At 37.5% G+C, this 27,080-nt stretch overlaps 1 protein-coding gene and 1 long non-coding RNA gene across 10 annotated transcripts; both read left to right on the forward strand.

The window, feature by feature from the left end:
• The first annotated feature begins 6,837 nt into the window (after positions 1–6,837).
• Positions 6,838–9,657, forward strand: LOC106346626. 9 transcript variants are annotated; one of them, XR_001270517.3, is made up of 8 exons: positions 6,838–6,928; positions 7,290–7,359; positions 7,435–7,834; positions 8,335–8,400; positions 8,566–8,643; positions 8,732–8,949; positions 9,048–9,257; positions 9,342–9,657. It is a non-coding gene; the product is annotated as an uncharacterized LOC106346626 (long non-coding RNA). The 9 variants fall into 9 exon arrangements; XR_001270514.3 differs by having other exon boundaries at positions 6,843–7,126; positions 7,428–7,834; XR_001270516.3 differs by having other exon boundaries at positions 6,843–7,126; positions 7,453–7,834.
• Positions 9,658–11,701: 2,044 nt separating this feature from the next.
• LOC111212423 (vacuolar protein-sorting-associated protein 11 homolog) lies at positions 11,702–15,495 on the forward strand. The gene is made up of 6 exons (XM_022713963.2): positions 11,702–12,052; positions 12,203–12,376; positions 12,466–12,789; positions 12,860–14,611; positions 14,695–15,059; positions 15,159–15,495. The coding sequence occupies exons 1-5, from the start codon at positions 11,837–11,839 to the stop codon at positions 15,031–15,033; spliced, it is 2,805 nt and encodes a 934-aa protein (XP_022569684.2). The 5' UTR covers positions 11,702–11,836; the 3' UTR covers positions 15,034–15,059; positions 15,159–15,495.
• Positions 15,496–27,080: the final 11,585 nt, after the last annotated feature.

Genomic DNA, 27,080 nt, shown 5'->3' on the forward strand with positions numbered 1-27,080 from the left:
TTGGTGTCCAAGAGTTTTGTGACAGCTGTGAGGAAAAGATGACGAAAGCACTCAAGGACGTCAACAAGAGCCAAGAGAAGAGCACAACCACAGTGCACCTGTAGCTGAACAACCAATATTCATCAGTGAAAAGCCCAAAAGTAAATCTGAAATTAACGTTGAATAGCTAAAAGATTTTTCACATTCTTTACCCATTTTTGATGAATATGATGAAGAGCTGATGGACAGTTTGATGATTTGTGAGGATAATTGTGATCTTCTTTCTCATGAACCTGATTTTATGTTTAATAATGAACAGACTATTGCAGAACTAACATTTTTTCAACCGGAGCATCTGAGTAGTCTTAGACTATTCTCACAGGATTTTGAGGAAGAGCCATTTGACTATCCACATCAAGGACCACTTCTTAGCACAAGGAGACCCATGGACAATGATCTATGTCCCATCTTTGATGAGGAAGACGATCACTTGGACAGCGATCTTGGTCCAATGTTTGATGAGAAAGCACCAAGCATCACGTCCATCATCATGGAGAATCAACTTTGCTTTGATCTAGGAACAATTCCTACGCCTTTGTCCACAGTCTTACAAGAGCACTAGAAGGAACTTGTTATGATTAATTATGTGCCTGAAATGTTTGTTAAGATGAGTTCTCAAAATGTAAAACGTTTTGGTTTAGACAAGGTAAAAGAATTTTGTGTTTCAAACTCTGTTTTTGAAAACATGATTGACTATTTTAAAGTGTTTGAACCTGATAAATTCTCTGATAAAAAATGTTTTAAATATGGCAATGACATCAATTCTTGTCTTGTTTTGAGTTTTGATCAGTTTATGTAACATAACAAAGATTTTGATCATCTTGAAAAGTCGTTTGAGCTTGATTTGCAACTGCCTGTTTTCTGTTCTAGAATATCATTTGATTCATTTGTCTTCAAAGAAAATGGCTTTAATCTGAGCTCTTATAGACATGAACTGATCAATGGTGATTTTTTTGCATCCACATGTGCCTTGGACGAATTCATGCTCAGGAAGTTGCTGGAACAAAAGTTACACAGAGCTGAAACCGATTTTATTTGTGATTTTGTTTTGAAGCTTGATATCTTTCGTTTTGAAACTGATAAACCTTGGCATATTTTGAGATCATTGCTTGAGAATTGTATTGTTTTGAGCTTTGATGTTATTCTGGTTTGCAATACATTCTTTGAAAAACAAAGTGAGCCTTTGATAAGTGATTCTCAATCCGAACTTACTCTTTTGTGTTCTGATTTTGAGAAGGATATGCACGTTGTGAAGATGTTCAATTTTATTTTGTGCCTTCGTACCATTCTGGTCTGTAATGCTTACTTTGATGTGCATTTTGAGAGACTGAAACGTGTGCTACATGTTCTAGGGAAAAAATGTTGGATTCTGATTTGAACAAGTACATGTCTTGCACATATGATCCTGATATTTTAGTTTCTGTTTTGAGTGTCCAGGATAAACATGTTCAGTCTCAGAGAAGTGAAAGCATAGACCATGCTTATCAGCCTGAGATTTGGAGATGCACGTAATCGAGGGATGGAGCAGATCATGGTCGTAGGCATGACGATCACAGAAGTTCACAACGGTCTAGAAAGCTTCATGAAAGGTTCAGTAGAAACCAGATGTATGATGACTGCGAGAAAAGGTTGCTATCAGCACTTCAGGTAGTGGAGGAGAGCTACAGAAAGCAACATACACGTCCCCATTCTCAAAATCTGAAACAGTGACCGAGAGGCCAAGTTATTCTAAGGAGAAATCGGCTAAACCAAAGACATAACAACTTTCATCACTTAGCCAAGAAACCAGAGGTAGTTCTAAAACTTCTACTTTTATTTATGTTGATGAATCTGTTAAGTGTCATGGCAGGAATCAGGTCACCAAGGACGTGCCCATGGAGCTTAAGAACATCATCTTAGCTCATTTGTCTCCATTGGAAGCACTACAAGATCAGCAACAATTGAGCAAGAGGAAAGATCAGGTTGATAGTCAAACCGTGAATCCACAAACCTTTCTTAGAAATGCCTTGAAAGCTAAGTGTTTTCTTCCTTCTTCTCATTCTGATGTTGTGCTTGAAAATAAACAGATTTGTGATGAATTTAACCATCTTGAACCGGTACAGCCGAGTAGTTTTGTTTCTTTTTCACAGGAATTGAAAGAAAACCCAGCAGAAGAGGAACAAATGAGTTCATCACCGGAGAAACTGTTGGAGCAATCGGCCAGCACTGAACCAAAGGCTATTCCTCAGCCAATCCCTTGTCAAAGCCAAAAGTTCTGGATAAGCATGATCAATTTCCAAGGGGAGCAAGCACATGAGATCCACAAAGGACTTTTGTATCAGGAAACTGGAAGTACTTGAGGAAAACAACTTCAAAAATCTAAGGAAGTTTCTGTCCAACATTTTCCGTCACTGAATTTTACAAGATTTTAAAATTCTTTTTGTCTGATTCATTTCCTTTTGATGCAGGTAAAATGGATTTGAAGTCAAATCCTTTTCAAGAGAGAGGGAATGATGCGCCTCGGATCGTAGACCCGAGCCAGGATGATGCAACCATGGTCGAGCTAGAATCTAACTTGGAAAAGGAAGGACTTAGTGAGTGGATGCAACCCCGTGGATGCAACTCTGTGGATGCAACCCTATGGATGGAACCCTTGGATGCATCTTTGTGGATGCCACACCTATGGAAGGAACTGAGATGAAGCAACGATCAACTGACCTTGAAGATATCATGGAGCTAGACACACATGAAAACTTTGGATGAGCTGGAGGAAGTGACACTTACTTGGGCGATCTGGTTGAGCTGAATCAAAGTGACACTTACATATCTGAGCTGGATGAGCTGAATATCTCAAGTGAGCTGGACTGATACTATCTTGGATGAGCTGAATACTCAAGTGATTTGGACTGGCACTATCTTGGATGAGCTGGACTGACACTATCCTGGACGATCTGAGCAGGACTGATACTGGGACAAGCTGAGCGAGCCAGTTCGATCTTCTTAGCTGGTTTGACCACCCGAGAAGCTGAAAATGGCTAACATTCTTTCTGATGAACCAACGACCAATTCAATCATGCTAAAGGTGATTATTCATGTTCTAAATGTCCAAGAAAGTCTTAGGCTTGATGGTTTTCAAAAGATTCAAAAACAGACTTGTTTGGGGCAAATGGAGAAACCGATAAAATATTGGCTAACGGAAAAGATGAATTTCGACCAGGCCTCAAAGGGACATGTCTTGGCCCATATCAGGAGCATATTCTTCCATTTTCAAAGTCCTGGTCGTGGCTATATCAAGAGGCAGTTCAAGTTTCAGTCAAAGACTTTATTCAGTCAAGTCTTTGTTTTTATTTTCAATGTCTTGTTTCTAGCACATTTTTCTTTGGATTTCTACCTTGTAATCCTATAAATAAGGCCTAAGAGCCACAAAATAAAGCAATCGGTTTTCTCCCTTTTTTATGAGTTTATCTCTTTGTTCTTTGCTTAGAACATTTCTTGTTTCTTGGTGAGTCATATCCAAACAACAACCTCCTTTTTGTTGGTACAATGCGTCATATCTAGCAACAATCGGAGTTGGGAATATCAGCAGCTTTCCGCAACTATTGTGTGACCCTTTGATCCATCATTTCTCATTCGATTCTTCTGAGATCATATCCTTTCACAATCCGGCTAAGTGATCCTATTTAGGGCGTATCAGAGGAGGTACTACTCCAGCTATCTACCGTTTATCGAAGTTCACAGTACTTGAGACCTAACCTAAGTCTCCGAAAAATCCTCTAGGTTAATCCTAAAATAGAAGTAATGGTGCAATCAGTTTCAAGTCTTGGAAGGGTGACCGGTTAGGATGTTTCGCTTGGTCCTCATCTTCGCGTAAACATAGTCATTTTATTCAAAGACATGCACCCATCAAGACGTCAATCATGGCTGTCATTACCATCAACGCAACGGCAATCCTGATATGATCCAATCATCAGCTATGAGAGTGAAAAATAACGCCAGCTGCTGTAGGATTGGATGAGACGCGGGATCGGGAATCATAACTTGGCATCCTTCGGAAAGCAAGACTTGTACACGCACATATATCCCATAGGTGAAGTCCACAGACGTTGGTCCTGTGTTGAGATGATGAACATAAAATTGGCATGGACACCTAGTTGCTCAACAAGCTTCTTCATGGTTTTAAACATTGACCAAGTTAGCATAACGCTGACCCAATTCTGTCCTTCAACAACTGATGGAAGAACGTCAGCTTCAGGGATCTCGGGTTAATAAACGAAATGACCACTATGGCTGAAAAGTATCAGGGTGATTTCATTATTGGAGAAGTGTGCTTCCACTTTGGCATTTTCAGAACCCGTACCCACATTAGCAGCTTCCTCCCCTGGTTTGTCGACCATATCTTGACCCTCCACATCTGCTCGGAACGTGTCCTCGGCAAAATTGACCATATGAAGCTGATCACAATCCAACCCGGTGGCATCACCCAAAGCACTTTGATGATCTCTCATTGGGTTTTCATTTGGACTTGACCCGCCATAAACATTTGGATCTGGGCTGGGAGACATTACCTTCTTCTTTGCTTTCCTCGAGCACTTACGGATTGAAGACATTTTCTCATGAATAACAGTCAAATAACAAGACATATATCGGAGATATCTAGCGAATTTACGTTGGCACATCGAAAAATAAGCAGTCAAAATAGCTTAAAACAAAGAGAAATTTAGAGACAGAACTACCTTAACCGCGGGAAGAAATTAGAAAATGAGAAAAAGATCATCTGTATATAAGGAATATGGTGCATACAAGAAAGAGCAATCACATTAGGTTTATAACCCTAGTGTCACCACGATTCCCGTATTTCTTGGAATGATGATTCCACTTCTTGGAACAAACAAGAGTCTGGTTTAATGATTCGAAAATTGGTACGATTAGAAATAACTGCCATTTTGATGGTTTGGAATAAAACATACCAGATCTCACAGAAGCGCTGAGATGGAAACTCTACAGCCTTTGAAGGAAAAGTACCGAGTTTATACTTTTAGGACCTACTCTTGCAAATTCATTGAGATCGACTTCTTCACTCACGGTGAATTTGGAGGTACTTATTGTTGGAGATGAATTATATCTCTCAAACAAGGCCCATAAAGGAACTCGTCCCAATTGGCTAAAAGGCGGTCAAAGGAATACACCAACTTGGAGGAAAAAGGAGAGAGAGTCCGACTATAAAGAGAGAACACCAAGTTTGAAGAGAAGATACTCACAATCACATAAAAGTCGTCACAAGAACTAGGGTTTTCATAGAATTTTTGTTTTTGCTGAATTCATCATCCTTTTATGATTTCATTGTATTTCTCCTCGTGGTCACCTTTGATATATCAATAAATGTCTTTCAAATAACTCACTGTCAAATTCGTGTGTGCATCTCGTACATACCGAATTTAGATTAGACTATGATGTTATGAGGTCAACTTCCGTTGTTTTCTCCGTGGCTTGCTTGTTGGTTGCGTCAGTGTTACATCTAAGGTCGTAGTGGATTTAACGGGTCTCTCTTTGAGACACCGTCGTTTTATAGGTTACAAATCAACGGTATATTCTGGCAGGGCGATGTAGGATGGGTATGTCGTCTTGGCAAATGTTCTTACTCCGACAGTAGCTTTTTTTTTTATCTTGGGTACTTATGCTCTTTCATGTCTTCTCGAGCTGTCGGTATTTGTTGTTTTGCCAAGAATACTTCGTATGAATCTTCAGTGATCTACGGGTATGTGCAATGTTGGTTGTTCCTTCAAATGGAATTGAAGTTGTAGGAGGAGTACTTTCTCTTGGTCCAGGTAGAATGGATTCAGTCATGTTGTTGATCGTAACTAGTTTCTAATTCACGGATGGGATTCTTCGGCTCTAGTCCAATGATATTGTGCTTTGGCTAATATATTCTTAAGTCGTGGGAAGCCGCAAGGTTAATTCATTTTTCTTGTCTTCTTCCTACGTTGATTTTTTAATCTTTAGATCTCGGTGGTTTACAGTTATTTGGAGTAACCTAAATAAATCAAGCTTGTGTTTTGAATCCAAATAAGTTCGGTTTTGAATGAGAAGATCTGCAAGGCTAACATCAAGATGGCTCTCAATTAGCATAAGTATTTCACCTCAACAAAAAATCCATGTAACAGGAAGGATTTTGGTTTGTTACATTCTCCATTCCGAATATTGCTTACTGGTATGGGGCTGTTCTCTAATACGTAATTGTTTTGGGGAAACTTGTTTTTAGGCAAAAAAATGGTAACTATGTTCTATTAAGCTAATTCATATTTTGTACCACTTTTGCTTCTAATGTCTTTTAGTATTTTCGAAAATAAATCAAGTAAATAATTTTACAAACTAAAACAAATTGGAAAAATAGTAACTACTGATGAAATAACCATATGAACTTAGTGGTATTTTTTCTAGTTCTAAAAATGTTTAAATCATAAGTTCAAATTATGTTCTATATAAAGTAGAATTTGTATTCTACGTAGTAGAATATGAAATCTACTTTTTTCATTGAATCTACTATGTTTAGAATATATGATCTACGTAAATAATACTCCCTCCGTTTCACAATAGTTGATGTTTTAGATGATGTTTGTTGTTTCAAAATAGATGAAGTTTTGATATCTTCTTTATATATAAAAGAGACTTTCAATCACTCCTGGTGCTGGCAACAGGGACGACACGTCAGAAATTCGTTGCACTAGAAGACGACACGTGTCCAGCCAATGAAACACACAGTTTCATTTAATCCAATTCGGGATGGGCTTTCATTGTTTATTGCCTGTTGGGCTGTTAATTTGGACCCTCTTACATGATACATGAAGATCGTCTCTCTTCTCAGTGCGACGGCGAAGCGTGACGTCTGAGATTCCTTTCGCTGTCTGAAACGGTTCGACTAATCAAATCGAACTCTCATCTTCTTCTTTTATTTTCTCTTCTCTTCCCTCTAGAGTTTCAGGCAATTTCTCTTCCGCCTCCCTCCGTCGCCTTTCTCAGTTTGATTAATTTCAAAATTATTATCCCGAATTGTGTCTGTGCTGGGCATGTCAATGTTCTTTCTTCTCGATCCTGTGATTTAACCTTTTAGGTTTACGATTCATAGAGCTTAATTAATTAGTATTTGTTTCACTGGTAGTTTGCCTTTATTGAGTTTGTGTAATCTATCATTAATTGGGTTAACATTACTCTCTTTGCCCTATTCTTTCGCTTAAAAATCTGAACTTTGAGAGCCTTTGTGACTGCTTGTGCAGGATGTTAGTTGGGTTCAGAACATCATATATTTTGGTTCTAGATGTCTGGCAACAAAGATGGATGATTGGGGTAAGATGTATACATTAACTATTCTTTATATATATATATATATATAGATACTGACTACTTTCGGTTAGTAATCAGCCCTCTTGGAGCGAGCAGTACGTGTACGAGACGCTCTTTGTGGTGTTAGCTGAGTTTGAAGAGCGATGCAAGGAGCCGGAACGTGCTAGGTTTATCTACAATTTGCTCTTGATCATATTCCTACAAGGAGAGCTTAGGATTTGTATAAAAAGTTTGTGGCGTTTGAGAAACAGCATGGTGATAAGGAAGGGATTGCGGATGCCATTGCTGGGAATAGGAGGTTTCAGTATGAAGATGAAGTGAGGAAGAACCCTTTGAACTATGATTCTTGGTTTGATTACGTTATGCTTGAAGAAACTGTTGGGAACAAAGATAGGATAAGAGAGATCTAGGAGAGGGCTATTGCTAATATTCCACCTGTTGAAGAGAAATGATACTGGCAAACACACATCTATCTCTGGTGAGTTTATTCTTTTTCAGTTTGGTTTTGGCAATAATGCATAATCGATTTAGCTAGAATTAGAATATTTACTTCTTATGTAGTTATGTGAATCATGCTTTGGATAAGAAGGTTAATTTTTTAAACTGAGTTGTTAGAGTTTGATCATGGTTTGCATAATTAGTTTCTTTAACAGTGAAAGCTATTATTGTTTGTCTTTTATTTGCATATTTGGTTATGCGATTTTGAAATAATGCAGAATTATTTTAGAATGTTGGGTTCATGGTTTGCGTAAAATGTTGATCATGCTACGCATAAGAATGTTAATATGGGTTTGGGTTTGGTTGACTTAGTCAGTATTAGCTCTCATTGAGTTTTAAGCTGCACATTGAGGTCACAATTAATTTATTGAAATAGATTGTTGCATTACGTGGAAAGCTATTGTTGTTTGTTTGTCTTTTATTAGCATATTTTGATCTGCGATTTACTGAAATTGACACTGATATAACTAATTGGTGTAGGATTAACTATGCATTTTATGAAGAGATTAAAACGGAAGATGTGGAGCGTACACGAGATGTATACTGGTACGCCAAAGCCTACCTGTTCTGAAACTTGTGAAGTTACTTTCATTTGTGTTTCACTCTAGCAGTTTAGTCTGACTGTTTGTATTCATCTTACCAAACATTACATAGAATGTCTTAAGCTTATCCAAATTTTTCTTTGCCAAAATATGGTTGCTTGCTGCTCAGTTTGAAATCCGGCAATTGAATCTCGCCGGTGCTCGGTAGATATGAGGAAACGCTATTGGGAAAGCTCCAAAAACTAAGGTAAGCATGAAATGTGCTTGAACGTTATATGTTTCATTGCTCTCATTTAACGTACTTATTTTTGGTTATATTTTTCTTCTGTAAACAGATATTCAAGAACTACATTGAGATTGAGCTCCAGCTGGGAAACATAGATAGATGTAGAAAGCTTTATGAGCTTTATCTTGAGTGGTTTCCAGAGAATTGCTATGCTTGGAGCAAATACGCTGAGCTAGAGAGGTCTCTTGCTGAGACTGAACTAGCTAGAACTATCTTTGAGCTTGCAATATCTCAGCCAGCACTTGACATGCCCTAACTGCTATGAAGGTAAAATATTCAGTCCAATAGATTCAAAAAAGTAAAATATTCCTCAGACTTTTGAATCGCTTGGATCATTGAAATTTTTTTTTTTGTGTGTGTGGCAGGCGTTCATGATATCAAAAGGAGAATCGGAGAGGACACGAGCTTTATATGAGCGACTATTGGACCGCACAAAGCATTACAAGGTGTGGCGGTGTGGGTTTGGTTTGCAAAGTGTGAAGCTTCTGCTGCGGAACAAGAAGAAGACGAGGAAGAGGAAGACCAAGAAAAAATAGATGCTATTGAACTCAACAAAGAGTACATCAGACGTACAGGTAACATTATAACTACATGTTATAAGAATTTTGATTATAACCTTGAGACATGTATTAACTGTTAAGAGGGAATATTCAATGCAGAAAAATGTATCAATGGATCAGCTGCAATCACCAATTTATATTAAAATGAACAGGGGGGGGAGCTTGATATTTTTGTAAACGATGGAGGCTCCATCATGGAGAATCGGGGATGGTCTCTCAAGTGGTATATGGAGCTACACAATGTCTTTATAAATTAATCCAACTCTCAGAACAGATTTTTTTTTTCGATCTCAACAATTTTATCATGTATTTTTCTCTGTTTTTCAATAAATTTTGAGAGCTCTGCAAATCTGTCGAGAACACTTAGCAATTGTAAAGGAGATTCCTTTTATTCATATTTGATATCGTGACATCATTTATATGTAACAACATAGTATGTAACCTACAGCTATACACATTAAGTTACAGAACGTAACCGATCTATATATGGCCAAATACTTATCAAGGTTACAAACATCCAACTTGAATAGAAAACACTTAACTCAAAATAAGTTTACAAACATCCAACTTGAATAGAAAACACTTAACTCAAAATTTGTATTTATAAAAATTTGTAAATAAATTAAAACGCTTCAATTTATAAACCACTTTCTACTAACAAATTCATGATAAAGTACAAGATGTATCATGAATGGTTATTCGATTGTTTCTTATAAACTTTAATTTGAGATATGAGATTAATATGTAGTGTACAAATTAAATAGGATAAAAGTAATCACTGTTTTGTTAAAATGTATGAGAAAAAAATATAATTGTAGGATTATATTGACGCTTAAAATTTCTAAAATAAATAGATAAAATTGTTGTAAAACAATTATGAATCTTAATACTATTTTTAGTTAGAGTAAATTAAAAATTAAAACATAAATTTTCCTCTTAGTTTATTCACATGCCCGCCCGTAGAGCGGGTTTACCCTAGTATTTATATTATTTTTAACTTTATTGAAAACTGTGTAACAAATTAGATTTTGCAGTTATGTTTTTAACTGGTTGAATGATTTTTAAATTATATTTGTAAAGTTACTTTTTGGAGAAAAATAGATTTCTTAATCTTTGTGCAATGAATCAAAACATCATGTATTGTGAAAGAGAGGGAGTAGTACTCTAAAAATATTTAGAATACACATTTCGCGCTTAGCCTATCGCTCTAAAATTTGTAGAAATCAGAATCTACTGATTACTATAAATCTAAAACCTGTAGAAATCGAAATCTACACATTATTATAAATCTAAAATTTTTAGAAAATGAGTTCTACAGATTTATTGTAAATCTAAAACTTGTAGAAATCGAAATCTACACATTACTATAAATCTAAAAACTGTAGAAACCGAGTTCTACAGATTTATTGTATTCTACGGATAAGAACAATCAGTTCCGAAAAATATGGAAAAAAAATATTTGGAAATATTCAGTTTCCATATATGAAATAATCATTTTTCATTTAAAAAAATAAAAAAAAATCATGGGACATAAAGTGTAGGTTTAGGTTTTTTTATTTTATTTTTTGATTTGAAGATTTTTAATGTTTTCTTTTATTTAAATTACTTTAGTTATTTATTATATTTTAATATTTACAATTGTTTTGTTAATTGTAATTTCAAATTTATAATTGAATTTAAGGGCATTATTACTATTTTAAAAATAATTAGCCTAATGATACATAAAATATGTAAGATTAGTCTAATGAGACATACTTACTATTTTTTGGTCTAAAAAACAATTTTCCCATTGTTTTTTTTTGTGCACCAATGTTATATGCACCACGAGTCTGGTCATGAATTTACTTCACCTTTCTTTATATTTGAAAGAAACTAAATATATGATCATTTATTTATTTAAAAGATATAAAAGTTATTGTTTATATTCGACCAGAAATATTTATTTTAGTTAATATCTAGTAATAACACAAAATAATAAAAATAAAATATTATTTTGTTGCTTTAGTATAACTGCACTATCCAAAATACAATTTTTTTTGATAAATTTCTAAATAAATATGTGTATTTTATTTATTTTTTGATTAAATGTTTTATTTACCAAATATTTTCATTTTCAATTATCAGTAATCATAAATTTACTTACTATAATATAAAATATATAAATAAGATTACTATTTACATTAATAACCATTTCCAATAATTTCATATAATGAAAATTTATTAATATAAAATTTACAAATGTAGAAAATTTCTTTAATTGATAATTTTACAATATTCAAATATAATTATTAGTTAAAAATTATTAATGACACCTAATATTAAAAATACATCAATTACTTCTTCTTTTTTTTTTTTTTTGTCAAATATCAATAAATCGAAAAAACGATAGGCACGCGGATCCAAATCTATTATTCAAAGGTGAGGATTAAACCGATACAAAACCATTTATGAGGTTCAGTGCTGGCATCTAAGCAGTGAATTAAATTATTAAAACGTTGAGGGCTGATCTGTGGGAAAAAGAAAAGAGAAGGAAAAACCTAAAAAAATCCAATTCGAGAGCCTGATTGATTACGCGATCTCGCGGATTCGAGAAGATGTACCAATGGAGGAAATTCGAATTCTTCGAGGAGAAATACGGAGGCAAGATACCTGAAGACGTGACGGGAGAGATACAATGCTGTTCAAGTGGCCGTGGCAAAGTCGTCATCGGCTCCAGTGACGGATCCGTCAGCTTCCTCGATCGTGGTATCAAGTTCGATTCCGGTTTCCAAGCGCATTCTTCCTCCGTCCTCTTCCTTCAACATCTCAAGGTTTCGCTCCATTTCTCCATCTTCGATCAAATATTAAAGCTGATGATCAGTTCTGTAATCCGATTATTAGTTTCATCAACGAAGGAACTATGAGCGGTTGTAATTTTACATTTCTAATTTGCCTTTTATGTTTTGTGATTATCATCATAGCAAAGGAACTTCCTGGTGACCGTGGGAGAAGATGAACAGATATCGTCGCAGCAGTCAGGGATGTGCCTGAAGGTATTTGACCTCGACAAAGCGCAGGAGGAAAGCACGAGCTCCTCGGCTCCCGAATGCATTGGTATCTTAAGGATATTCACCAATCAGTTTCCTGAAGCTAAGGTGGTAGAAAATAATATATTTTTTTTTAATGCGTTAACATATATGATTTGATGTTTCTTGACGGAGAATGATACCATGTGCCATTGCAGATTACTTCTTTTCTTGTCCTGGAGGAAGTTCCACCAATATTGCTCATAGCCATTGGCTTAGATAATGGCTGTGTTTATTGTGTCAAAGGAGACATTGCACGAGAGCGTATCACCAGGTTTAAGCTTCAAGTAGACGGAGTTTCAGACAAAAGACAAACCCCTATCACTGGCTTGGGCTTCAGGTTGGATGGTCTGTCGCTTCTGCTGTTTGCTGTAACTCCAGACTCGGTGAACTCGTTTGCTATGCAAGCACAGCCTCCTAGACTGCAGACGTTGGATCATATTGGGAGCAGTGTCAATACTGTTACAATGAGTGACCGTTCGGTATATACTTCTACTTGAATCTTCTTTTGTTATTTTCTTCTAGAAGTTTGATGCATCCTGTGTTCTGCAGGAATTGATAGTTGGTCGACCTGAAGCTGTTTATTTCTATGAAGTTGATGGACGTGGTCCTTGCTGGGCTTTTGAAGGAGAGAAGAAGTTCATGGGCTGGTTCCGTGGCTACCTTCTATGTGTTATAGCTGATCCCAAAACTGGGACGAACGTTTTCAATGTCTACGACCTCAGGAATCGGCTGATAGCGTATAGTCTGGTCGTCGATAAAATCTCCAACATGCTCTGCGAGTGGGGAAATGTAATTCTTATAACGGCTGACAAATCATTGTTATGCGTTGCGGAGAAAGATATGGAAAGCAAGTTGGATATGCTGTTCAAGAAAAACCTCTACACTGTGGCGATCAATCTTGTCCAGAGTCAACATGCTGATGCTTCTGCTACTGCCAATGTGATGAGGAAGTATGGAGATCACTTATATGGCAAACAAGATTATGACGAAGCTATGTCTCAGTACATCAACACGATTGGCTATCTTGAACCATCGTTTGTGATACAGAAGTTTCTGGATGCACAGAGGATCTACAATCTTACTAATTACCTGGAGAAATTGCATGAGAAGGGTCTAGCATCAAAAGACCACACAACTCTTTTGCTTAACTGTTACACTAAACTGAAGGATGTAGAAAAGCTGAACACGTTCATTAGGAAGGAAGATGGGATCGGCGAGCTCAAGTTCGACGTGGAAACAGCCATCAGGGTCTGTCGCGCAGCTAACTACCACGAGCATGCGATGTATGTTGCGAAAAAGGCAGGAAAACATGAGTGGTATCTGAAAATTTTGCTTGAGGATCTTGGAAACTACGACGAAGCGTTGCAATATATTTCGAGTCTTGAACCAAGTCAAGCTGGAGTAACAATAAAAGAGTATGGTAAGATCCTTATAGAGCACAAGCCAAAGGAGGCGATTGATATACTAATGCGGCTTTGCACTGAGCAAGGAACTTCAAATGGTGTTTACCTGTCCATGTTGCCGTCACCTGTAGACTTCATCAATGTGTTTGTTCAGCATCCACATTCGCTGATGGATTTTCTCGAGAGATATGCTGAAATAGTTAAGGATTCACCTGCTCAAGCAGAAATCAACAACACGCTGTTGGAGTTATACTTGTCCAAGGACTTGAACTTTCCATCAATCTCTCTATCAGAAAATGGTGTAGATCAGAATTTCACAGATCAGTCAGTAGCAGCTGCGATGTCCAAAACTGGTTCTGGAAAGAAGAAAATTGCTGATTCAAATGATACAATAGAAAAGGATTGTGTGGAAAGACAGCAAAAGGGACTTGAGTTGCTTAAACTGGGTTGGCCATCAGACCAAGAGCAACCACTTTATGATGTTGACCTTGCTATAATTCTTTGTGAGATGAATTCGTTCAAAGAAGGACTTCTGTATCTGTACGAAAAGATGAAACTTTACAAGGAGGTTATTGCTTGCTACATGCAGAATCATGATCACGAAGGACTGATAGCTTGCTGCAAAAAGTTAGGTGATTCTGGCAAGGGTGGGGATCCGTCTCTTTGGGCAGATCTTCTCAAGTATTTTGGTGAAATCGGAGAGGACTGTACTAAAGAGGTGAAAGAGGTTCTTACTTACATTGAACGAGATGATATTTTACCTCCTATCATTGTTCTTCAGACCCTAGCGAAGAATCCATGCCTCACACTCTCTGTAGTCAAAGACTACATCGCACGGAAACTTGAACAAGAATCAAAGATAATTGAAGAGGATCGGCGAGCTGTTGAGAAGTATCAGGTTGGTAGTTTCATCATCAATACAGGTTTCTATTTGTTTCTAGAAAAATTGCAGACCCTAACTATTGCATTTGAATGGTGCAGGAAACGACAAAAAACATGAGAAAAGAGATTGAGGACCTTAGGACAAATGCCAGAATATTTCAACTAAGCAAGTGCACTGCTTGCACTTTCACATTGGATATCCCTGCAGTCCATTTCATGTGTATGCACTCATTCCATCAACGTTGCCTTGGTGACAACGAAACAGAATGTCCCGAGTGTGCTTCCGAGTACAGATCCGTGGTAGAAATGAAGAGAAGTTTGGAGCAGAACTCGAAAGACCAAGCTCTGTTCTTCCAGCAGGTAAAGAGCTCGAAAGACGGGTTTTCTGTAATTGCAGAGTATTTTGGGAAAGGAATCATCAGCAAAACTAGTGACTGAACAACTCATTCTCTTCGTGTCTGATGGTAACCACTCAACTCTATTGCAATTAATTTAGAAAATTCAATTACAAATCAACGATACTGGGCAGATATATATTTTCTTATTTATTGATGTCTTTTCAGGGAGGGCGGATCAAGACATAAACCGTGTGACCTCTGTGTATTTCTTTTGTTTTGTTTGGACATCTGTGTTCCTGTGATTGTGAGGTATCCGTCGAAGCTCGAATCCGTTGAAGCTCGAATCCTTTTACTTTAAGGCTAAAATATAGTGTACAAGTGAGCAGGTAATGCCGATATGACTGTTCTTATTTTGCATTTCTGATTATCTGTGTAAGAGTGGGTTGCTTGGGATGTATCAACAGTTGAATAAATTTTTGTATGTTTTGTTTTTTATGTTTGGAACTCCAAACGTTTTGTTTGCTTTGCATTCGATCCAACGGTTGAAGAAATTTTCGAGCTATTGCATGCTATCCACAAAAACTGTCGTCTTGTCATGAAAGATTTTCTACTATACTTCCATTTGTTTTTTCGGATAACACAAAATAATTGATGACAAAAATAGCATGTAAGGAATTTTTCTTCCAAAATAACATTAACTAAAAAGATAAAATATATACAAACATTTTTAAATAAAAATCTTCAACTTAAATCTAGAAAAATACACTAAGATAACCCTAAAAAAAATTATCATAAAAATAGCACATAGGAAAAAAATGACCAATATAAATTTTATTAAAGAGTGAAATTTACAATTATGGTGATGATTGTTTGGATGGTTCTTCTTTTTTTCTTTGTCGTAGAAGGCTTAACAACACATGTTTTTTAATTTGCACTTTAAATCATATGAATAAGGTTAATTAAATGATTATGTTTCAAGTTTTTAAATCTTAATTAATGCTTATATATTTTGTAGGTATGATTTAATATATATAACTAAAAGCTATTATGAATTTAGTTAGATTCATTTAAAAATTAGTGTTTAAGATATAAGTTTAGAGTATGAGATATAGGGTTTAGAGTTAAGATTTTGGATTAAAATTTGAAAAGTATTAGATTGAAATATTATCTTTAAGATTTGTGTTTTAATTTTAAAAATTTAGATTTGCAGTTTAGTTTTAATGGATGTATTTTTTTTTTTTAACAACAAAAGGCTATGAAACTAAGAAGATTTCTGGTCCGAGAGCCACCTCGGGGGAACTGAGTCAACATAAACCATAGCAGATGGCGAAGTCCTAGCATCTCGTGTCAGCTTGTCCGCCAGAGTATTTTGCGCCCTTGGTATATGCTGGATAGTAAAGTTAAGAAAGAATTCCTTACATCGCAGAAAATCCTCCATGTGTGTAGTGAACGCCGGCCATTTTGTCGGTGTAGACACCATCTTCACCAATTGAGAACAGTCTGTTGCAAGCACCACCTCTGAGATTTGTAGGGTCTTCATGCACTCCATCGCCCATATCAAAGCTTCACATTCAGCATGTTAAGGTGATAGACTCCTGCGAATAGACATTGCACCCATCATGGTATCAGTTGATCCATCTTTTCTGTTGACCCATCCCTGCCCCGTATAAAGATCATGTTCCTTCCATGCTCCATCTATATAACACTTGTTAACTCCATGTGGAAAATGGTTCTCTGCAATATGTAGAGATTCACGATTTATAGACTCCTCTGTCTGGGCTTCAGCCCACAAAACACCTTCTATCTCCGCCATCCGAAGAATATCAAAAGGGGTTTTTATCTGATTCTTAAAAACTTTAACGTTTCTATTCTTCCAAATATACCACAATATCCATGAGAAATAATTCAAATCCGGTTCCTTGGGTAACCGCCAGAAAAGATGGTCCATATTTGTGAAAAGTGACGGGGTGGGGAAAACTCCTGGGCATGAGGGAATATTAGATAAAGCCCACGTTTGTAGTGCTAATAGACACTCAAACAGAACATGATTAATAGACTCTTCTTCTGCACCGCATATTTGACATTGCACATCACATTTTATCCCACGTGAATAAAGATTCTTGGTTACCGGTAGACTACCCAAAAGTATATGCCAAACAAAATGTTTCAGCTTTGGTGAACATTGAAGCTTCCAAGAATGAGCCAAAAGTGGTTTAATATCTGGTCCCAAAACTCTATCCGGAGATCCCATATCCGGAAAATTTTTATCCGTTCGATAACCTGATTTAACCGTATATCGACCGTGATCCGTAAAATGCCATCCATATGAATCTGGTTTTGGGTTACGGCTAATGGCTAAACTCCGTATAATATCCACATCATCCTGGTGAATATATACTTTGAGCAGATCCAAATTCCAAGAGAGATCGACTGGATTAATTAAATCTTCCACCTTAAGTAATGGATTCAAATATTGATTCGAACATTTTGGTAATGCAGACCTCGGGCGAGGAGCAGGGATTCAAGGATCATTCCAGACTGAAATGCTTGAACCAGTTCCCACTCTTTTGATTAGCCCTTTATTAACCAGAGATCTACCTGACGTAATACTTCTCCACCTATATGAGGGAGAATATGATCTGATTGGATCCAAAGGATCAGATTTCCTATAGTATCTTCCTCTAAAAACTCTAGCGAAAAGAGAATCAGGTTTATCGATTAACCTCCACTGCTGTTTTGCTAATAACGCCGTATTAAAATTTTGAATATCTCTAAAACCAATACTACCATCCGGTTTATCTTTGCACATTTTATCCCATGCAAACCAATGCATACCTTTTGTATTGCCACTGCCACTCCACAAAAAATGGGCAACCGTACTGGTAAGTTTTTTCGTAACCGTTTTTGGTAAACGAAAGCAGGACATAACATGAGTTGGCATAGGGGATGCCACTGCTTTAATTAAAACTTCCTTTCCTCCTTTCGTAATGAATCAAATAGTCCAGTTATTAACCTTATTATTGACCCTTTCATTAAGAAAACCAAATACCTGTGTTTTAGTGCCACCAAGACTTTCGGGAATCCCCAAATATGTTCACATACGACCAATTGTTGTAATGCCCAAAACCTGTTGTACCTCTAAACGTGCTACATCCGGTACCTTATGTCCAAACTGAATTGAAGACTTCATGAAATTAATCTGTTGCCCCGATGCTCTCTCATAGTCTCTTAAAATCTGTAGGATAATCTCACATTCTTGCCTATTAGCTTTGCAAAAGAAGAGACTATCATCCACAAATAATAAGTGTGTAATTGCCGGACTACCACGCGCAATTTTTAACCCCGTTAATAATTTGTCTTCTTCCTTTTTCCGTATATTCAAAATACCCACCTTTGTGCAAAACCTAGCTTTAGCAACATCGCCTCAATAAAAGGCCATTCAAACCTATCATACGCTTTGCTCATATCTGTCTTTATAGCCAAAAATTTCTCCTTACATGAATTATTCGTTCCTAATCCATGAAACATCTCCTGTGCAATTAATATGTTATCTGAAATCAGTCTCCCAGAGACAAAAGCAGATTGTGTTTCTGATACCAATTGTGGTAATAGCCTCTTCAGCCGTTGGCAAAGCACTTTCGAAATAATCTTATAACCCACATTACATAAACTGATGGGCCTCAATTCCGTCATTCTACTTGGTCGCACTGTCTTTGGAATGAGGCAAATATTGGTCATATTCATCCTCTCCTCCAAATATCCAGTCCTAAAAAACTCGTTAACCATATTTGTGATATCTGATCTAATAATCGACCAGGATTGTTGGAAAAATAAAGCCGTCATTCCATCCGGTCCTAGAGCCTTTTCAGGATGCATCATGAATAAAGATGATCTCACTTCCTCCTCTGATGCCCAAGAAGTTAAAGACCTGTTTTGATCCTCTGTAATCAATGTAGGTACCTCACTTAGAAATTCTTCATAGCCCGAAGGTGATGTCGTTGCAAACAAGTCATTAAAATAATCTATCGCAACGCCTTCTACCTCAGATTCCGATGTTACCCAATTACCATCACTATTGTGCAAACCCACAATTTTATTTTGTATTCGTCTCTGCTTAGTTAGAGCGTGATAGAATTTTGTATTTCTATCCCCTTTTGCATGCCAAGTCGTTCTACTTTTTTGTTCCCAGTATAATTTTTCATCCCTATAAGCTTCTTTTAATTTCCTGGAAACCTCTAGCACCTCCTCATATGTCTTGGTATTATCACACTGAATGTCCTCCAAAGCCTCCTGAAGAGAATTAATCTTTTCCTTCCCATATGGAGGATTATTTCTCCTCCAAACCGAAATTTTACGTCTACAGTTGATAATTCTATCTAAAACACCCGAATTATGACTTTGCCTCTCTGTAGACCAACCTTTTGAAATGGAGTTCATAAGACCATCCATACCAATCAATCTCTTATCAAACCGAAATTGCCTTCTCGTTCTTACTTGTTTCTCATCTAAATTCGTCACAATAGACCTATGATCCGAACCTACCATTCCCAAATACTTGAAAAAGGCAGACGTGAATAGGGTGTGCCATTCCACGTTCCCTAAAGCCCGATCTAATCTACATTTTACCGTCTGTTTATTCCTCGTCCCACTCCATGACATAGTGTTTCCCACAGACGGAAATTCCAAAAAACCACAATTTTCGATCATATTATTAAAATCGACAAAAGTGGATGCGTGTCGTAACACCCCCCTTCCTTCTCATGATTACCTCTTATTTCATTTAGATCCCCAATAATAAACCATGGTTCCACTCTATTTATCCCAATTCGAGTAAGATGTTCCCAGACGTGGTCTCGAAGACCCTGAACGTCCCCATATACAAAAGAATTAAAAATTGTTTTTCCTTTATATGTGGTTTCAATATCTATTATTCTATTACTTGAATAGATAATAGAAACCGGTGAATCATGGTCATAATAAAGGGCCAGTCCTCCACTCCTCCCAATAGGATCCACCGTATGTAGGTGTTTATAACCAAAATGAAATTGAAAATTCTGAACTAAACCAAACTGTTGTTTTGTTTCCGATAAGAAAAGAAACGCCGGTTTATGTTTATGCCACATATCCCTCGGATAACTAATCGTCTAATTGCTCCCCATTCCTCTACAATTCCAATTCAATATTTTCATATCCAATTCCTTATGTTGTTTTTAAAAAATTTTAAAACCCTCATCACGATAATTGTAACCATTACAAAAAAATCTTGTCCCTATATGATAATCTTTTATAGCTAAATCCCACATATATCCCCCTTTTTTCCTTTGTGTAATCATTTGATGAATTTTGTGTTGAAAAATACAAAAAAATAAAGCATTTGTAGATCCATAATACACGTCCCGTCCAAACCAATTAAGTAAAGAATAAGACATACAACTAGTTTCATCAGCCACTTGCTTTATCAACAATTGCGACCCACAAAAATCTAAATCCAAATCTCCCACTCCACCAGTCCCCCAGGCCATCAAGAAGAAAGAAATTATAATCTTACCGAAACCATTCAGAGAAGAAAACTTATATTCATAACAATAAAAACATGTCCAGAAGATTAACAAATTATCGTCAGTAAGCATAAGATTTGTATCATCGACTTGACTTATACAACTGAACCAAAGAGATAAACTGATCTCAACACTGAAGCTCCTATTTACTTCAACCCGATACTTACTACCTGCTTGTTCATAATGTCCGCAACACCGCCAGCAATGGTCCCCAGCATGAAAACCTAACCAAATCGTATACATCTTCCAATTTGAAAACCAAACAGTAAGACCACTCTTCCAGCTTCTTTCCTTGCGCAACTTTGCATACAAATTGTATGACTTTGAGACCAAATCACAAGCCACAACCTGACTGCCCATTCCTGTAATAGCATCCAACAAACTTATAACTGGACCAGACCAGTAACCATTCCAGACCATCATCCATTTCGTTAACCATTTCCACAAACCATAGGAACAACTATACGAACACCTATAGACCAATTCCAAGATACTCCGATACCCTATTAACCTCATAACCAAAGCAAAAATACATACTTCCAAATGAAACCTTATACTCCAACATAGACCAAGAAAATTAAAATGGGAACCAACTCCTTTATTCCAACTCCCTGACTTTATCAGTGGCAACTTAAACCAAGAGAACAAAATATGAAAAACCAGAGACTTTATATCAAAAGCCCTACACTTATTCATAACTTAAGTTAAAGAAAAAACACCAGGGGAAATTTATCCTGGTCTGGTCTCGGTTTGATCAAAGCCTTCTTGGTGGGGACTGGACCCTTGTCTCCCGCCTTACTACCTTGCTTTGCCATTGCCTTCTTCCGTGGAGACACAAAGCTCTAAACCAATCTTTTCTTCCTGTTCCCTCCCATTACAGCAGCAGTGATCTTCCCATTCTTCTTCTTTGGGACCTGATGCTCTTGCTCTCCTACTAAGTCTTCACTTTCAGCAATCGGAAAAGCTTCCTCAACATCCATGGAGTTTAAATCACCAGACGCCTCTCGCTCAGATATCGCATCATCCACTCCATCCTCCATCATCTCATACTCCAAATGCCCATCTTCATCATCCAGGCCTGCCACCATCTCCGACGACACCGCCTCTTCCTTATTTCCCATCTCCATCACCTGCATTACTTCACTCTCCGCACTTGAACACTTCACAAAATTATTTTCCTCCATACCTTCTGCCTCTGCAGTAGCCACCTCCATAGAGAATCCCGGATTTTCCATAACTTCTTCCCTCCTCTGAACCGTTTCTACAGAATCCCCACCTGATGTAACAACAAGTCCCTCCTCATGACCTTCATTCTCAAACAGTAAAGCTTTACAAGCCTTAGACTCTGAGGCCTCCCCCTTTTCCCCACTCTTGAAATCCTCAAGCATTAATTTTTGCTGAGTATCCAGATGGCCTCCCACCTCCTGGTTCCTCAACCCATTGATACCACTCGTTGCCATGACATAGCTATCATTTAGCTCTTGAGGTGGAAGATATCCAGCCTGCCTAACATACCTCGCCGTTGGTCTCCCATGATCTCTATACCTTCTCCCTTGCCCCGATTTAGCTACACCCCCTTGTCTTCCTCCCTCATAAGCCTGCCTAACATACCTCGCTGCTGGTTTTGCCTCATACTATCTCCACCAGAAGTGTTCTCCGCATGATGAGACTCCACTGCCCCCTTATAGCTTAACGCTTTCCCTCCTTGATCCGGCTTGTCAGATGGACCAACATCACCTTCCTCTGTTGAGCCTTTTGTGGTGGGGCACCTTGATTGGTCGTGTCTCAAGCTCGAGCACGTCCTGCAGAAGCCATGAAGACGATCGTATCGCAACGCAATCACTAACTCCTCCCCACTATGAAACTCCACAGTGATGGAAAAAACCAGCGGCTTAAACACATCCAAAATCACCCGAATCTTCCCATCATTAATATCAATCGCATCATCTCCACGAACCTCTCCCAACGCATCGCCAATACTCTTGAAAGTCGGTTCCGCCCAAAAGTGTAGAGGAACTCCAATAGTCCTCACCCAAAAAGTGATCTTCGAAGGATAATTATCCTCCACCACAGGTTCCCATCTTACCACAGACAACATCCAATTATCAAAATGAAATGGCTCCTTCTTAAGCACTTCAATGATATCCTCTTCCTCCTGAAAATCAAACTGGAATCTTCCAAGACCCAAGTCTGCGCCCACCACCCTCTCTTCAACATTCCAGATTCGTGGGAGATAATAAAGTAACCCATTCATCTCCTGCTTGAGCAGATTCATGCACCGGCCAATCAGAGTCTTTGAATACCCCGTGATAAGCGTGGAGTTGTCAAACTTCGGGATCGAAATCTTGGAACCCCCACTTGGCGCATGTTTCTTCTGGCCCCCAGACTTCACAAGCCATTGTCCTTAAGACATGATTATCCTCACACAACAAGAGAAAAAACAAGAGTATAAAGATATATAAGTCAAGAGTGAACAGATAATATGACTAAACAAAAGCTCGTAAGGTGTTATATATATACACAAGCAACACGCAATACTTCTGTCAATCACAAACTTTAAATGCCCAAAATTATCATTTGCAATCCATTTTGATATCAAAAAATCAATCTTCAGCCAAATTGAGCATCTATTAAAACCGAAGAGATCCACCCAGATTATTTTGTATCCATAATCCACCCTAACACTCAATCGAAAACATTCATCAGTATCGTCGGAAATTCCACCAGATCCATAGAAATCATGATCTCTGAAAATACTCCCAAATCTCCCTTTTACATACATACACATCCAATATTTTCTATTGCCTAACTCATGTGAGAAAGGGAAAGAATTAATTCGCTGAAAGTCTACCCAAAAATAATCATACAGAAACCAAGAAATTACCATAACGAAGAGATCCCCGAAATCCTTTATTCTCTCTTCCAGCAGATCCCAATAAGGTAGAAGTTTTTCGCTAGCCAGCCTAGGACCATTCAAATTCCAAATCGGAATTTCCTTAAGATCCCCATATCTCCAAATTATGTGAAAACCCCAAGATTCCATCAGATTCGAATCCCCATGTACCGTTGCATTGAGAATCAAACCGATCCTCCTCTCCTGATGATAATCCTTACTCCGATCTTCCAAAATCAAAAGGGAAAGTTGAAACTGACACAGATTCATCTTCTATTGGCAATCACCATTTTTATCGCCGTCTAGGGTTCAGAAGTTAGAACATCATAAGTTTTTCTATTGGCAATCGCCATTTTTGTCCCCATATCTGTAGAATTTGATTGAAGATTTAATTTTTTTTTTGTTTTGGAAGTGTTTAGTGTAAACATGAAAAGTGATACTAAAAATGTGGTATTTTTGGTAATTTTCCTTATATATTTATAAATAGGTCTTTGTATATCCTAAACTCGATTGATTTTCTAAACCATTTTTAATAAGGCGTTATAAATTTACTGAAATACAAATTTACCTATTAACTTTCTAAATTAAAGCAGAGCCATAAATCCAAGTTATAAACTCATAATATTTAGAATTCTACAAACAAAGTTCACCAAATACGCGTAGAAAAGATAGTTGTATAAATGCTTACATTATTTTATTGAAAATTGTCACAAATACCACATTCATAATATCATTTTTCATGTTTACACTAATGATATACCATGGATTTTACCCATTTTTAGCTATGGTATATATGTGTTTTTAAATACATTATAGTTGTTTTGAAGTCTTTTTAGTATGTTTTCAGGTTTTAGAGTGATTCGGAAGAAAGTGGTGATTTTGGTGCATTTTGGAGATAAAATGATAAAGACCCGTAGCTGACCATCGACCAGCCTAGCGATCGATGATCGAGGATGATAATCGATCGACACACACTCTGTGTTGTTGATCGACGGCGAAGCGCGCAAATGCCAGATTGGTTTATGCCGACTTTAAGCCCAAGTCCCACAATAATTACCAGAATACCCCTGGCGAGTTTTAACCTAATACTAGATTCTGAAAGGGCGGGTATATTTTTTATTTTACATTTTTTTAGCAATTTAATTTTTATATTTGTGGTTTTAGTCATTTTTGTATTTTTTGTATAGTATTTTTCTTAAATGATTAATAAGAAGTTTTAATAATTGTATTAAAATAATTAGACCACACTTATATCAATAGGTCATGTTGCTGTTTTAATAGAATAGATTTATGTGCTCTGCCATAGTTCTAGGCAACACACACTTTCATATTTCATACATCAAAATACTTAGAGTTTTAGGTTTGAAGAGAAGATCCAAGAACTCCTTCAGAGATTTGTGATTGGAACTCCAGTTTTCTACTCTTATCTATTTATGCAGTTTTCATATTTCTTTGTGATGAATTGCTTAGCTATGTCTAAGTAGCTCTCCTTGTTATATTTAGGGTTCATATATTCACGAGGGATTAGCCCAAAATATAGAATTGCTAAGTATTAGGATATCCATCAATTAAAATGTTCTTAATGTATGTGTTCTACAGTAGCTAACTAGGATATTGCCTATAGATATTAGGGTGCAAGCGGAAGCTTGGTTCTCTGTCTGAATTAGTTTAGATTGTTCTAGGATTGCTAGGATTGCTAAAAATAAGCGGAAGCTGATTTAGTTAAACTTAGTGAACACGTCAAACCCATGCGTTAAAGCTCCCTGGAAGGTACGTCGATCGACAACTCATTAGTTGTATCAATCGACGGGCTGAAAGGTGTATCGATCGATAACCCGTTGTTGGTATCGATCAACACTTTCTCAAGACCAACAAGCGACATCTGAGGTCTTAGATCCGGCGATAGATAGTCTAAAAATACGGAAGTTGATCGACTATTTTTATTGTTTGAGTTCTAAAATATCCAATACATGCTTACTCTCTATATCTCTATAATCCTGATTGTCTGAATAAAAACCCTAAGTTTAACGCTTTCCATATCTGTCTTAAAACCCCAATCAATCAACTGAACAATTACTTGTTCACAACCTTGCTATTTGCATTTAAACCTGTTTGCCTAGCTTAACCACATAACTAGTAGATCTATTGTGTGCCTTAGCTCCCCGTGAATTCGATCCCTAAGTACTGCAAGTCGACCTATTATTTGAGAGAGTACAAATCACTTATAGGGTATTTTGAGTGATATCAAATTTGGCGCCGTTGCCGGGGAGCTTCGATCACCATTTGATCGATTTTAGTTATGTTTAGTCTAGGTTTTTGTTACTTACAAAAAAACTGATAAAATTTATTCTTGTCTTTTCAGGTGCACGCCTAGCAGTGTGGGAACCAAAATTCGCACTGTCGATTTCCGTTTAAATAAGGAAACTAGGAAAACCCTAATTTCCCAGAGGTCCCAGATATCTGCTAATACCACACGCCAAGCAATCAGAACACGAAACGAGAACAGTAATAAAATAAGAAATCGAAAAAGAGAGCAAGATAGTTCTTATTCCGAATCTGCGTTTAAGCGTTTACAACAAGGTAAGTGCCTGGGCTACGAGAGCTGTCAGCGAGATTCCTAGTTCTAAAACCCTAAGACGGCAAAAACCTAATTGAGTGGAAGCTCGAATAACAAAAACGGAAAATTGCCTAAAATCGCTCTAAGTGCTAAGTTTGCTGTCAAAAGTCCTCCTCCATGCCTCTCGCCTAGGACTCCTTATATACTGGCTCCAAGGTCGGTTTACGCTTTTCTCCTTCTGCCCTTAAGCCGCCATGGCATAAAAATGGAGTTATTCTATTTTTTTCTGATCTTCGTAATTATCTTCAAAATTTCATATATATCCGCTGAAACTTGACATTTATCTTTCCTTACGAACCAAGCGTAAACCGTCATGCGGCTTACGGGCTGTTGGTTAAGAAATCGTAAGTTGGGCCTCGAGTCATGTCTTAGGTCCCTTTGGGCCGTCTTCCGACTCGAAGCGTTTATTACGGTTTCTTTCGATAAAGAACGAACTTTCTGCGGTTTTTACGGCAAAGTTTGATCGATAACTTAGAATGGCGGGGAATCGTGAAATAGGTTCGCTACGGTCCTCGGGAGATAGCATCGAAGGGTAGATGAGAACGCATGGACTAATGTTGTATCGACGTTTCGGAAGAGCTCGGTCGCTACGTAGCGACCGAGCGGAACATGCGTTCGGTTGCTGCGTAGCGACCCTCTTCGAGCTCTTGTCCGATGACTCACGTTTCTTCCACAAAGCTTTTCGTAAAGAAGAATCTATTTCGAAAAAGTATTTGTCGAAGAAGGTTTCTACGTTTTCTTCTTCGGGGATTTTGACGTTAACTTCGTTGCAACCGTTTTCGACCCCAACAAGCAGTATCAGAAGCAACAAGGAACAAACACTACTCTTTTCAGATCTTGCACACTTAGAACACTCAATCCGCAAAGAAAAATGCACCGCATAAATCGACAACATAACCCGTTCATCGACCGACACTCGCCTTCCACCGTCGACCGAGACTACTCTTCAGTCGACCGCCCATATACACCCGACATCGATCGACATTCCACCTCGGACATCGTTCAATACTGAGCCGCGAGACATGGTTGCGACTATAGTTCTAATTCAGGACTCGACTGGAAACCTGCATGACCAGGAG

The sequence above is a fragment of the Brassica napus genome, chromosome C7 (genome assembly GCF_020379485.1).
Source record: "Brassica napus cultivar Da-Ae chromosome C7, Da-Ae, whole genome shotgun sequence".
Taxonomy (NCBI): domain Eukaryota; kingdom Viridiplantae; phylum Streptophyta; class Magnoliopsida; order Brassicales; family Brassicaceae; genus Brassica; species Brassica napus.

Excerpts from the sequence above, each read along its gene's own strand:
- LOC111212423 (XM_022713963.2), top strand. The coding sequence starts at position 11,837 with ATGTACCAATGGAGGAAATTCGAATTCTTCGAGGAGAAATACGGAGGC. Across the intron at positions 12,053-12,202 it reads TCTTCCTTCAACATCTCAAG|CAAAGGAACTTCCTGGTGAC; the intron begins GTTTCGCTCCAT and ends TTATCATCATAG. Across the intron at positions 14,612-14,694 it reads GAGCTGTTGAGAAGTATCAG|GAAACGACAAAAAACATGAG; the intron begins GTTGGTAGTTTC and ends TGAATGGTGCAG.